Source organism: Cyanistes caeruleus, chromosome 11 (genome assembly GCF_971803275.1).
Source record: "Cyanistes caeruleus chromosome 11, bCyaCae1.hap1.1, whole genome shotgun sequence".
In the NCBI taxonomy this organism is placed as follows: domain Eukaryota; kingdom Metazoa; phylum Chordata; class Aves; order Passeriformes; family Paridae; genus Cyanistes; species Cyanistes caeruleus.
In genome coordinates this window covers 12,507,386-12,522,415 of record NC_141711.1, presented here as the reverse complement: position 1 = coordinate 12,522,415, position 15,030 = coordinate 12,507,386, and the positions used below count along the sequence as shown (strand labels likewise).

General features: G+C 37.4%; 1 protein-coding gene across 9 annotated transcripts in view; it reads right to left on the bottom strand.

The window, feature by feature from the left end:
• Positions 1-15,030, bottom strand: part of ARHGEF3 (Rho guanine nucleotide exchange factor 3) — a 96,483-nt gene that overhangs the window by 55,834 nt on the left and 25,619 nt on the right. For all 9 annotated transcript variants that reach the window (XR_015275148.1, XR_015275150.1, XR_015275149.1 and 6 more), the window contains one exon: positions 8,740-8,806. Coding sequence is in view for 6 of the 9 variants with exons in the window: in XM_086846809.1 (XP_086702935.1) it covers positions 8,740-8,806 (67 nt within the window). In the remaining 3 variants the exon portion in view is untranslated. The remainder of the gene's footprint in view (positions 1-8,739; positions 8,807-15,030) is intronic.

Genomic DNA, 15,030 nt, shown 5'->3' with positions numbered 1-15,030 from the left:
TTACAGCAGTTCTGCCCAGTCCAACAAAATATGAAATTAATCACGACAGCACCATGAACACAGAATCAAATAAACAGCCAAAAAATTCATAAAGCTCTGAGTAAAGGGAATTAAATATTGCTGTAACTATAGTTTTCAAGAACAGAGAATGAACACCAGCTATTCATTGGTTTCTTTTTGTTGTTTTTTTTAACTTAAAACAAATCTGACAACACAATATGTATCAGAAAGTTTCCTTAGTATTCTCCTTAGTTACTCTTACTTGTAAAATGTCCAAAGCACTGTGGTGGCATAAGGCTGAAGCCTGTCAAATGTCTGGAACCATCAGCACGTGACAAGTCTTTATTCAGACAGCACACAGTTTTCAGTTGCTGTGTCAAAAAGCAGCAAAATGCAAGCAAAGCTACATAAGCAGATATTGCAAATGTAATATTTGTATTGTAAATGTAAATTTAAGAAAATAAATACATAAAAGTCCTCCTTCCAGGGCAGTATCCTACTGCTGCAACCAGAATTTTTACTGCACAGAAGGGAACACCTCAAGTGCTGTGAGGTTTGACCTGACTCCTTCCAAAGGCTAGGAGAGATGCTCACTGGTAGCAAATTCCCTGCAAGACATCCAGATTTGCCAATCCCATCTCCCATAGTACAAACCACTGGGTTTGTAGTTTCTCATGTATTCTCCCAGAGAGAAAGATCTCAGAAACTCTATGATAATGCTTCCCAGAATGTGAAAAAGATTGCCATGATTTGCTGAAGACATTTAGAAGAGATAAATTTTTATTTTTGCTCCGAGGACTGTGGTAGTCCAGAAGCACATGCCACAGCAAGCTGCACCAGCCACTGCCCAACTGAGGACCCTCAGGAAGCACTGCAGCTCTCTCCCATCTTCTCCCAGTATCCTTGCAGTCAGGACATGAAATATAATCTTCTTAGGATCTGTACAACTGCCCTCATTTCATGACCTTTGCACAGCTTCCCAACTGTCTTTGGATATGCTTTTGAGACCTTTTCCAAATGTGTAGTCCATCTATTTATTTTTTTCTTTTTTTAATTTAATCACAGTTTTAAATACCTAAGCACTACCAAATTGGAAACTTATATAACCAACTTAGTATGATCAGTGAGTTTTTACAGTATAAGCACTAGGAGATTAGGTAACAGACATCACAACAATTTGGGGAAAATGGAAATCATGTTAATAATGTATCTTTGTAACAGGTAACACCAAATTCTCTTGCAAGCATCACAACTAGTAAAACCAAACACAACAGCAGCTCAAGGCCATGTGTGCAGCCCTTCATATGCACTACACATTCGAAAATAAAATTTCTGATATGAAACAGTCTAGCAATAAAACACCAATGAATAATTCAAATTTGCTTCTAAAATGTTGGTTTTCAGAATGAGTGGCATCAAATTCAGCCAGACAAGAGCATCACTCGGTTAACCATTACAGGTTTCTGAAGCAAAGTCATAGGAAATAGTAATTTCACGTCACGTGTTCTCACAGAGCAGCCACTGGTGGAGTGGGGGAAAACACAGACAAAGAAATGGGCAGAGTTTGGTTTGAGTTAAACTGAGCAGGGGTCAAGTTCATCTGCTGCTGAACAAAGAAAAGAACAGTAAATGACAGCAGGAGTACAAGGGAACACCCAGTCTATGATTAAAGACAGGAAATCTGCTCTATAACAGAACATCCAACTTAGCCTAAGAGAATCACAGTTGGACCTATCTGCTTTATCACATGCTGCTTCTAGCTCAGTATTGTTTGTATGTGCAAAATAACTGGCACAGAGGATTTATAGCATATACAGAATATTTCTACTATAAATAACAAACCACACCCAGAGCAAAAATAAACTTGTTACAAAGCACTTACAAAGATCCATAAAACAAAACCCTAGAATAGTAACAGAATGGCTGTATGAAGTATTAAAAAAAAAAACAACAACATTTTTTGAAAAGATAAAATGAAATTATACAAAACCTTTCCAAATGGGATATATCACACTATTTTCATTATCAGAAAAAATCAAGGTATGAATTCAATAACTGAGCTTTAGTAAGCAGAATATCTACCCTTTACAACAAAAGTCATGGGAGAAAAGTCTTGCAGATGTCAAAATCTGTGGTTGTCTTTTCAGAAAGTGCTCTACAAAGGCCTCAATGTTCTTGCCCCAAGAAACATAGAATCTAAAGTGTTATTTTCTATAACTGCCATGTAATCAACTTGGAAGCACCTCAGTAAACTAGGTAGACAGTTTAATGGCTATGTACTTAGTTCATGGATGACTGAAGATGTAAAAGCCATGTAAGTTTAATAAAACAGCAACTGAATTGAGTTAATAAAGTCAGTGCAAACACTCCCTAGGAAGCATGAGCAGTAACAGCTCATAAAACATGCACAGCTTTGTCTACCTGAGTCCCCAACAATTGGAATCTTGCAATGTTTTGGTCTAAAGGCCAGCCTGCATCATTCTCCTTTGTAACTAATTTATAACAACTCAACAGCACATTCATGATTGTTGCCACACTACTGTATACAGAGGACCTTGTAACTTACAGTCCCCATTGACCCCACATAGAAATATGGCCATTTGTCACAGGCCTAAGAACCAACATATCAACAAAACATGTTCGGCTGGAATTTCAAACACAGCATTCCAGCGTGACATGGCTAATTGTGCATCACACACTGTGGGCAGAAGTTATGGTGATTAAATTGTGCTGACTCAGCATATGGCTTTGGAATAATACATTTTTTAATTCTTTAAAATTGTCTAACTGGTCACTCTGAATTTGGTTTTGAATTCAGTGTATACATTAAGAATACAACAATTATGATGTGTTTTGAAACTGCAGATGGAATTGACTGCTATCCAGTTACGCAAATGCCACACAATGAATTTCTGATAGCATCTCTATTTGTTTGCCAATGTAAACCTCCCTGTTCCAAGAGAAATTAGTCCTGTGACTAATCAACAACAGTCCCAATGGTTTGTTCAAAACCAAAACCAATAATAAGCTAAGCCATTTAAAACTCCGCCCATAGGTTAAGCAGGGAGACATCAAATCCAACTCCTTTACAAACAAAAATCTGTGTCCAGGGTATTTGCTACCATTTATAAACTCCTGCCTTCTGAACCAGAAATTGTGTATCACGGAAGGATACTTGTAATGCTCCTCACACTGCTGCTGTCAACGGTGTGAAGCTTCCCTGCTCTTGCAGTACTCCCAAGAAAGAACTGCAAGAACAGACTTAGAGAATTGTTTCTCACTATTTCTGGTGTCAGGTATCAGGGCCATCCTGGCCCCGGAAAAGTCGGTGCTGGACAGCAGGACAACAGTTCCTCCACAGAGGCAGATTAAAGGCAAGTCTGAGCAGAGCCAGGTAGTAAGAGAAGAGCCAAGACAAACTCAAAGGGAAGAGCTTGAACCCACTGTAAGAAGACAGAGGGAGAAATCTAAAGGGAGCGAGTGGCACACAGGAATTCATCATCTGTTGGAAAGCAGAAAAGGAATATGGAATTCTTCTGCTCAAAGACAAAGTGGAAGAAGATGTGTCAGGGATTAAGTACCCATGTATCTTTAAGCTGCTGCAGGTTAGAAGATGCAGGACTCTCTGCAGAGGCAAAGGCAGGAGAGCAGCCATGGGGAGCAGGGATCCCAGCTGGACTCCCCTGCTCAGAGTCCCTCTATGGCACACGAAGGAGCTAACCCCTGACTGCTATGTCACAACGGGTACAATTATTCCATTCCTAGTTATGCTGTGAGTACACAAAGTAATCACTTATAAAAAAATGCTGTCAATGACAAAGTAACCATCCTCCCTTCAAGGAAGCTGCTTAAATTGTGCCTAGGAGTATACTGAACAAACGGAAAACCACACGTTTTTTAATGCATATGATACCTTGGTGTTTTAAAATCATACTGGACATACCAAAATATTCTGGTATTTAAGTACATTTGATTTAGAGACAGTAGTGCATAACTTTGTTTCAACAAGCATGAAAAAAGGTCTGCGTGATACTACTTCTAATAAGTTTCTGTTATTGGTAACATCATTGCTTAGGCAAATAACTATCCGTAGATACAGAAATTACGTAAATTTCTGTATCCAGGCAGAATCCAGGCAGAATCCAGGAGAGCTACAGAGGTGCTTTCTATGGTAGCAAATAATTACATAATTTATGCAATTAATCATCAATTTAAAGCCAGGGTAAAACTTATTTTCTCTCTTTGAAATTTTTACCCTGTTGACATTTGTGCACCCTGAGTGGGATAACTGAAGTGTGCCAGTCTGCACAAAAATAAACTGTTTTCTAGATACTACCTGAAAAGTGTGGAATTCTTCCCGTTTGGCATAACAGACACCATTTCCCCCAGAAATGTGTGTGCAGTAAAACTAGCACAGAAACCACTTACACGTCTAAAATTTACTTTCAGCAAATATAACACTTCATGTCAGGTTTCTCATAAATTAGATCAGCCTTCCTCACAGGTGACCACATCTGCAGCTCAGTTAGATGATTTCGCAAAATTAAAGAGGAAACAAGAAAAGAAGAAATAGGAAGAAGCCTCTTTGCAATAAATTATCTTCAATCTTCAGGCAACTGCACACTAAACACTAGCCTCAAACTATAGGAGGTACAAAATGTTGGTTTAGATTTCACTATTTATTTTTAGCACTGAAGTTCTTCAGTCAAATTTGTTGTGTATGGCAGAGAGGAAATAAAGAAACCCCCATAATGGTTCAGATGTTTGCTTAAAGCATGCAGGAAATGATGCTCTCTCAGTGGAACAGTGGAGAGGCATATCAGAGACAAGTGCAGACAAAACCAGCACCCTCTTCAGTTCTGCCTACAGCCCAATATTCTTCACTAATCAGGTAACTGCTTTCTTTTCGATTGACTGGCAGTTTCTTCATAGTCACCTCAAATGTCATCATAGCAACACTGTACCACTATTTCTGTAAGTGTACCATTTTTTTAATTTTTTTTTTAACAATGATTTCAAGACTTCCATTTGCATATCTAAGTCTAGAAGTTTATCCTGCTGGCATAAACAAGGTGGGTGCTTTTAAGGGAAGAGAAAAGGAGACAGATAAAGTAGCTGAAATCTCAAACTCTCAAGAGACATTTCTTATTCTTCTTGAATTCAGAACTTCCTTATTTATAAAACTGACTTCTCTCAGTGTGGTAAAAAATATCATACAAACATATAACTCAAGACTGTATCATAACTACCAAAAAGCCACAGAAGCTTTAATCCTCACATCTTCTAATTGTGTGTGGGTGACTGTACAAATGTAATCCTCATTTGATGGAACGCTTTGCGAAATGAAGCTGTTTCCCACTCTACACAGCAACACAACACATTATTTCCACAGACATTCAGAGCAACATATTGACTTGCTCTCTCTTACTTATAAGCAAGCACCAAACAGTGATGCAGAGGAAAGCCACTTATCTGCATCAAGGTTTTTAGGGAAGGATGGCACAGAGATGAGAAGAACACTGAGAGTCAATGGTAATCAGAAGATAAAGCAAAAATAGAATTAATACTATTTTCTGTGTCAAGATATGTGCTGGTGTTTTATTTATATTCATTACTGACCTGCCTCATCCCTTCAGATATTTGTGCTTCTTCTCCTTACCAAGCACCAGCCACAATTTGCTCCCCACCCACATCATCTTATCATTTCAGGGTCAGCACCTTCAAAGGCTGAACTGAGAACCCTGCAGTGCTCTATGGATTTCTGCCTCCACTTTGTACTTCCATCTCTCTGCTTTTATACTCACTAGCTTTCCTCTAGTTCTATATTTTATCCAATTCCACTCACTCTCACAGTTCTTCCACAGCTCTTTGCTTTCTCCACTCTGACTATCCCTCTTTCCAAGTTGCAGATTCCTCCTCTTTCCTTCATCAATCCTACACCCAGAATAGGATTTTGCTTTTATTCCTTTTCTATATTCTATATTTTATATTCCTTTGCTTCATTCCTTTTTTATTTGAAGTACCACATCTAACACTTAATCTCCTGTGTTCTGGTCTTTCCTCCAGTGTGGGATATTCTTATCTCCACAGGTTCAGTGTTTCTTCCTCTGGAATGACAGTAGTCACTATCAATTCTTTGCCTTTATAATAGTCTATTTGCTGGACACCTAACTATTAAAACCTCTCCAAACCCCAAATGACCCTGATGCTTTCTGTGTATGCAAGGGGAATTTATAGCAAAAATATAAATATAAAAAGTCTAAATTTTATCACAACCAGGTTTGATTTATTCAGCTGAAAAAAAAAATTGATAAGCTCCTTTCTCCCCACTGATATCTAAACACTGCCCAAAATTCTGGAAGTCACTACTACCGCTATCTAAAAACAACAGAAACATGATATCATTCTAACATGAAAATCCCCATTGAGAGAGCTAAATATGTTCTCTAACCATGAAGCTCAAAAGAGCTGCTCAAGATGGAAATCAGTTGCTTCTGATTAAGTAAGGAAAAGAGTGCAGAGGAGTTTCTTTGGTAAATGTGTAGCATCCGGGTCTTCCTTATCTTACTCTGAGGTTTATGTTGCTGTATGTTCCAGGCTTCTATAACATGTCCTTTTATCAGCACGATACAGAGACATTTAAACTGAGTGAACTGAATGCAAAGAGAGGACAGGGAGATGAACAGTGTTGCAATTCTGTGCTAATCACTTTATTCTTTATTATTTTTGGTGACTGTTAAAATGATCCTGTATTACAGTCTGTAATAATAGAAATAGAAATTAAAGAAAACATAGCCATGAGTAAGTCAGCTCCAGAGTTGTGCTATACTCAGCTGTGGCTCTGCTCCACTGTCAACATTAACCTAGTTATTTTAGCCAGTAAGGTTTTAGTCCTGTTGAGAAAAGACATCAAAGCCAACCTATTATCTTTCACCATCTCTATGAAAACCTATGTGACTTCAAGTCTGCTCATTGGGCTTTTCATAACACAATTTTTCCACCTACTGTAATAAAGTTAATGCTCACACAGTGCAAATATCAGACACTTAGATCTCTCTTTTCCATTCCTCAGCTATCTTGGATTCAGCATCCAATCAGATCAAGAGAACAACTCATACAAGTTCTTCCCTTGATGCAGCCATTTTTGTCAAACAATTCACTGCAACTGCCTACCATGCACTATATGAACTATTACAGTGTAAAACTTGACATCTGTGCTACCATATCATAAGTTTCTTTAAAAATAAGGTGGCAGCCACCTGCCACAGATCTTCATTTCTACACATGAAGGAAGCAGTTGGAAGATCCATTAACTTGTTGCTTGTTTTCTCTAATATTACTATTCCTATCTCATTTCAGGTTCTTGATTCTGAAGGATTTTACTCCCCAGTTTTCTGTTCTTTGTATGCAGCTCACTCCACCTGCACCACACAGGATCACAGACCTCATGCTGCCACTGTGAAACCAGCCCTATGTCTTTACTTCAGTGAGCTACTGCTCTGTACTTGGCATCATTGTTTCTCCAGCTACAGCTCATACCTACAACACTCTTCCCACTATTATCATATCTACCTCCTTCCTCAGTTACTTTTCCAGCATAGCTTGGAGAGAACTGGGGAAAACACTAGAGTCAATTTTATTTTTAAACTGGCTCTGAAATGTACAATTAATCTACAGCCTAGAGGTTGTTGGTATTCTGCCTACACTCTTGTCCATACAGTTATGAAGGAACTATTTTCTTGATACCACTGACAACTTCACCCATGGTGTCACACAAAAAATAGTGACAATAAAAAGCTCACAATAACAATAGTGGATGCTCTATTTAAAACACAAACTTAGAATGCAAAAGTCAGTAAAATATATTTTTTGTTTTGATGAAGTTTACCATATTATGGACAACACAGAACATTAAATGTGTCAGTGCCATTGACTCTTTCAGCAGAGCATTTAAGTAATGTCTGTCTGCTTGCAGTAATTTCTCCTGGACTGTATCCCAGGCTCCAGCACTTACACACATGGCAAACACACCACTATCACAATAAGTTTCATACCAAATGGTGTAGAAGGGCTCACAGGCCTTATGGGGCAGAGAGGGGATAACGTGGCTGACTCTCTGAACAAATTAACCTACTAAGAAGCTACCTCTGAAACCTGAAGAGGACAAGAATAAAAGCTCTTAGTACCACCTGCAAATATAAAGATTGTCAGTGTCACTTGCATTGCTTTTTCATGTACCTTTTCAGTTAGTTTCTGTGGAACACACAAGCTTCCATATTTCCTTACTCAGCCAAGCAAATAGAAATAAAACCTATTCCCCTCTGCCTTGTAAGAGACCCACATATTTTTTGTTATGATTTAATTGTACTTCCACAAAGTTCATGTACACAAACTTGCAATAACTTTACAAATATCGATATTAGAATAAAACAGTATCAGTCCAGTTTTCATTATTTATTTTCAGATACAAAACACACCCTATTTTTTTTTTAATTTAAAGTAGGTTAATGTACAGTGTGATTATATCATACACCCTTCAGAATAATACAATCACCCTTAAAAAAAAAAAAAAGCTTGCATTTTTAGAAAGCCTTTTAGGAGGGTACAAAATTTAAAGTTCCAGCCTAATTGTTTTGCCACGATTTTAGTCCTCATGGATCATGGTTTAACTACAAAGTTCCACTGCAACAGAATGCAGGAGGGAATGATATACCCTGAACAAAACAATATGAAACTTACCCCTCTGAAATTCCAGCCCTTGGTGGAAGGAAACAAGGAAAAATTATTCTGTTGCTGCTGTTTCGGCCTGTAAGATGAGACAAAGAAAAGTGTTTACATTTTCAGCTGCCATATTTTCTATCTCAGTAAGAGAATGACAATAGAGGGAGAAAAGAAAAACACGTGTTTCAAGTACTGAGACACTTAGACTTCCTTGGCTGTACCTCTGACAGGTTTCTGTCTTCAGTGTAGTTATATGTTTTAATTCAGACTGAGCACTAAGTGACATGGCAGCCTTTCAGATGTTCAGAGATGCTCTGACTTGATGTCTGACAGCAAGTTATTCCTCACACTGATTTTCAGCAGAGACAACCCTGACCCAAACAGTCTGTGAAGCGGCAATTACGCCACATGATGCAAGATGGTGCAGCTGGACTGCAGGGGGACATTTCAGAGCCTTTAATCCTGACACTGGAGCTACACAAAGCTGTAAAGAGCAAGTTAGCCAGCCTCTTGTGTGACGCTAAAAACTAGAAGCTGACTTCTGTTTTCACTCCTTCCAAAAATCTTTCTCATACCCTATAATTAACACTGTACAATTATTTCTGAAAAGTAACCATAACATGGCCCACTTCTTTCCTAATGAGTGCTTTTCACCAGTAGGAACTTCAATTAGTTCACAAAGGTAGGCAAACATTGCTGAGATTTTACACATGAAGTCAGATCAAAGCTCGAGTGGCCCGCTGAAGCTGACCAGACCAACACATGGTTTGGCAGCAGGACCCAAGTGCTGAGCACGCTGCACCTCCAACCATGCAATTAGACACATTACAGAAGCAACCACAAACAGTAACAGGAACACAAAAACTTGGTTAAAAAATAGCAAATTTAATGTCTGCCTGTCAAATTTCACCATCCAACAATAACAGGACAGATACTGAAGTTAAAGCACTGAACTAACACACAAGTTCTTTCGGCTGCTTATAGTTCCTGAAGGACTCCAATGCACCATATCCCAATTTTTTTTTTCTTAGAGTCAGGATAGTAATAGTTTCCACTGTCTTTTTTTCTGTCTTCTCTTTTTTGGTGTAAAATATTTGGTGTATGAACGTTTCTGTTTTCACGTCCATTAAAACACATCATAGAACTGTGATCACAGTGAACATTTTTAGATGACAGCATAGTGCAAAAAATTATAATCGTGACAATCAATTTTTGTAACATCAAAGGCTGAGATGTAAATCTTCTTAGTTTTTCACTCCACCAGTCTGCCAACCAGAAAAAATATTAATATTGAAATGCATTGGTAAAGTCATTAAAAAGCACAAGGCAGCACACAGAGGACAGACTTCAGTGTTCAAGACTGCCTCAGCAATAAATACTCCTACTACAGCTTTCCAAGTTAAAATATTTTGAAATTGAATTTCTAACCTAAAAGGCTCACTGGAACAGTAAGTGCTCTATAAATGTGAAAAATGTGATTAACAAGAGCAAGTTATACAGATTATCAATTGTCCTAATGGTGTTTTGCACCTTTTTATTCACAGATCTCACACTGGAACCAGTCAGCTTTTTGAGTAAGTACTGGGAGCTCCTATAAAGTTGTGTTCCTTAGTATTTTTTTTAAAAAATTGTTAAGAATTGCAATAGTTCTATACTAATTAAGATAAATGTAGAGGAAACAAATGACATTTCAGCCTCAATAAAACAAGTTTTGTGACAGTTCAGACAATATTTCAAGGGAAATGAATGACTTAATTAAAAATTATCTATCCCCACAATCATTCTGTAATGAGAACTGAGAACTCTGTAATAAGCAATAAATTTGTCATATCATCCATCTACACTCAACTGAAGTTGATCCAGCAGAAGAAGGATGCCTAAGCAATTGTTATCATCAGTCTGTAACTTTCCCATTCACTGACAGCAACCCAGACTACACAAAAACTGCCAGTCTTTATAAAGAGCAAGCACATCAAATTTATATTTTGCCAGTTTTCACAATAGGCACCCTCTTCCCTCTTATCAATCAAGAGCCTTATTTCATTTTAGTGAGAATGAATCTTCCCATCACTCACAGTGGTCTTCTAATTCTTCTTTTTAATGCTACTTTTCCACCCAACATGTGCAACACTCTTCTAAAACCAGACTGAAGCATTAGACTCATTTAGCACCCTATGTGCTATCTTGTATAATTTCTTCACAAACTTTCACTTTCATGCATCTGGCCTGATTATTCCTTCCCTATTTTCTACTCTATCAGGGTCATTTGAATTCTGGAAGCCAGTGAATGCTCCAAGTCTACTTTCGCATTACAAGCAAGTACTTCATATAGCCCATCTCAAACATACCAAGATATTATTCCGAAGAACTGTCCTACCATTTTCCTGAAAGACTTTTTTCAGAAATCTCACTGCTCCCATAACTAGGAATTATCTAGATTAAACATATTTGTAAATTTTTTATGATCGCCATTCTGAACCAATACTTTTCAGCCTAATGCACCCCTAAATGAAAATGAAGTAACATAAAATTCTGATTCTCAAATGGACCTGAAGTGACAAAATTTAGTTCTATGGAAAGCAAAACCTCATTTACAGTTGTCAGTTTGGTCCTTCACTATCTTAAAGTTATTTTGAACACTTGGTCTTCCTACTGTCAGCATCAATGAAAACTGTACTGAAAAAGAAATAAAGTATTGTAGCTTTTTCAAACACATTTTAAAATAATGTTTTTCTCTTTTTTTCCCCCCTACAACACATTTCTACTGTTACTTCAGATCATTCTGTTTACTGGATAAGTCCTTTCTGAAGTGCAGCAGGATATGAGCTAATAAAGAACCAGTCTGTGCTATAAAACTATTAAAATACTAAACAGCTGCTTGATATTTTAAATACAAAACTGTCAAAGAATTCTATTTTTGAAACAGCCAATAGATATTACACTTTGGTAGGAGGGATAGTAGTCCAATAGTGTATTAGATGCACTTAGCTTCGTAACAAAATAATTTACAGGACAAATAATAAAAATCATCACTGACATAAGTAGGTAGCACATAGAACAAAATAAAACATTAGCTTGAAGAAAAAAAGAGGAGATATTAATAAGCATTAAAAGCAATGAGCAGACCTGACTTTTAGAGGCACATAAATCTAAAATAAATTACTCAGATACTATAGGAAGGATTTTTCAAATGTCAAGGACAAGGGGGACATGGTTCTTACAATTGAACGCATTGTGATGAACAGTCTTGAAAAGCACCAAATAGGTTATCACAGAGTAGATCACAGTGAGATTTCAGAGATAGAGGAGTTCATCCTAAAAATTAGAGAGTCTCAGAGCTTTAATTCCTAACATTTGACCTTTGTTACACATGGATGTCTTTTCATTTTAGCTAAAAGGACCCAAAACATTTTCTCCTCACACCGCAGTGTTAAGAAGGAAGACTAAAAGATGGGGGTATAAAGGAACTCTTCAGACTGTGGGAGGGAAGGAGGGAGGGGTTACCAAACCCTCCATCTGAGCGTGGCTCTGGGATCGCTATGGAAGGTTTACCTTGGGAATAAAACCTAAAACCAAGTCTCTCCACTGTGAGGAAAGTACAAGTGGGGGCCTGTCCCTTAGAGAGGCAGCCCTGGAGAAACTAAGCATTGAGCCCATCCCTCTGTCTGAGTGTCAAAACGCTCCTCCTCATCAGCAGAAGTTTTAACTGTGTATTATCCATTTCACCTTTAACCTCCAGCACTGGTGAGATAAGCCAGGAAATTAATGGAAATTCACTCCTTAGTAACTCAAATATATCTTAGACCCCTTGAAACATTTACCAGGGAATGACTGGCTTGCTTACCTGCTAGGTCCTAGTGATCCTGTGGCTCAACAAGAATAATTTAGAATTTTACCAAACAAAACTTTTATTACTGCAGACACTGGTAATACCCTCTGTGCTCTGGCATTGTCTTTGATCAAGGTGCTTCTACCACTGTTTCATAGCCTAGAGAATAGAATGCTTTTGTCCTTAAGATGTACAGGGTTTTCTGTTTAGGTTCCATCACACACACACTATGCATATATTATAAAAATATTTTTAGACACTAAATTAACATGCCTCAGAATAAATCAGTGGAACTTTTTTCTGCAACCTTTACTTGGCTGTAGGTTAATTATATAACAACAATTGGTCGGTAAAAGTGTATAAAGGAATCTAAAAACTAAAATACAGATTAAATGTTCAAAAGTTTCTATTACAGTTACTAACAAAATGTTTTATCTGCCTTGAAGCATGATGACGAGTTAAGCGAACAGTTTATGGCAGTTTATGTTAAGCTCACGCAACTTTTACATCTTCATCTGATCTTCCAGTCTATCTGTACACAGAATCACTGACTACAAGAGTGTTTCTAAGATATGAATATCCAAACTGTGCAAGTTTTGTTTAAAATATTCAGCTGCCACATCCGTTCAAAAATAAAACTCATTTTGCAAATCTACATGAATACTCAGATAATAAAAGGAAAGCTCAAACTACTTGGAAACAAACTGTGCCAAGTAAAAATTATTCTCAATCTGCAGAAACAAACGTTGTTACTACAGCTGTGAATATTTTACAAAGATACTGTTAAATAATAAATAGTACTTACTGCTCAGATCTGTTCTTTGTGATGTCATCTGCTCAATTTATCAAATATGTACGCTAAAACACAGGTCACAAAAGCACATTTCTTTTAACCCAGTGGAATAGCTGTGATACTAAATTACATGCACAAATAATGTCAAAGTGGTTTACCTAGCGAAGCCTGAGATGTGCAAGAGCATTTTAGCTTTTTTACAGATAATATAATTACAGTTACATACCTTTGGTACTGATTTTAAAAGCAGGAAAAAAACTCATACTTTGACCTACTTAATAAATTCACTTGTAATCTCAAATACTATTTCTTTTTTATCCTAGGCCTGTGAAATAATGCAAAAATAAAAGTAAACTAAAATGAGATTGTGGAAAATTCCATTTATTTTCCAGAAGTGTAAAACAAAATAACACAACAGAATTTGGCTGAGAAAATCTTTAAGTTCATACAAAGAGTTTATTTGAAGGGTTTTTCCTGCTAAAGGCAAAGTAACTCTGAGACTTGGTGCATGTTTGATTTGCCAGGGCCTCATCCTGGAGACAGGAGCTCATCACAAATGGGTATGGAGGGGTGAGGAGGCCACTTAGCTTAGCAAGACTGAACACTTCATATCTTGAGAGAAAAAAAAATACCAAGGAAGAAACAGACAATTGATTTTCAGCTGATGTGCTGACTTCCTGAATGTGAACATAATCTTTTACTGTCCTACTCTCATGAACTGGTATAAATGCATTAAGAAAGAAAAGCAGCTCCTGTGAATGTGGCTGCAGAGACAAAGCAGGTACATGTAGCAGCGAGCTGTCACACACCTACTCTTTTCCCATGCTTTCTGCATGTTTATTTATACTGTGAATCAATGCACCCTACCATAAAATATCCCATGACTAACAAAACCGAAAGAAGCTACAAAATGCTTTTTTTTTTTTAATTTCTTTATTTGATTCCATTCTTGCAAAATTTAAAAACATCCTTATGAAAGATGAAAAAAAAATCTGAAGGCCAACTGAAGAGCTAGCTACTTTTCAATCTAAAACACAGATATTCCAAATGATGTAACATTTCACCTTCTGAAGAATAACAAGCTTGATTTAAAGCTTTAATTATAAATTATTTCTTAATTTCTAATTATTGCAGGTTGATGCAACAAATGCCATCAATATACAGGACTATAAAAGCATCCCCCTTGATATATATATGAACTCTGATGATATCTGAGAAATCCCTGGCTCTGGCCAACAGGAGGACCCAGATTTTTTGACAAAGGTACAGCTGCATTAATGCTGGGGAGGGTGTGAACAGAGTCCTGTATTATGTTTCCATTAAAAATCTCACTGTACTGAATACTGTAAGAGGCTGAGATGAGAGAGGTAGTTCACAGCTTTACTTGAGTATGTAGCCTAAAAACATTCCTGTATCGTTTCAATTATATTCGGAAAATAACGGTAGTAATGCTTTTTGGTTTTCAGTCATTACCTCACACCACTGTGTGTCTCAGAGACACACTGAATTCTTTACAGAGAGAACAACTGCTCATTCAAAAGAAATGTTTGCTCATTTCCACCCAACAGCCAGAGAGGATTCTCTGGTCCATGGGAAAACAAGATCAGATGGTAAGGTTTAACTGCCCCCATCATCACAGCCAGAAAAAGCCAAGCCTCTGGGCAAAAGTCTCACAGCACTCATGCTC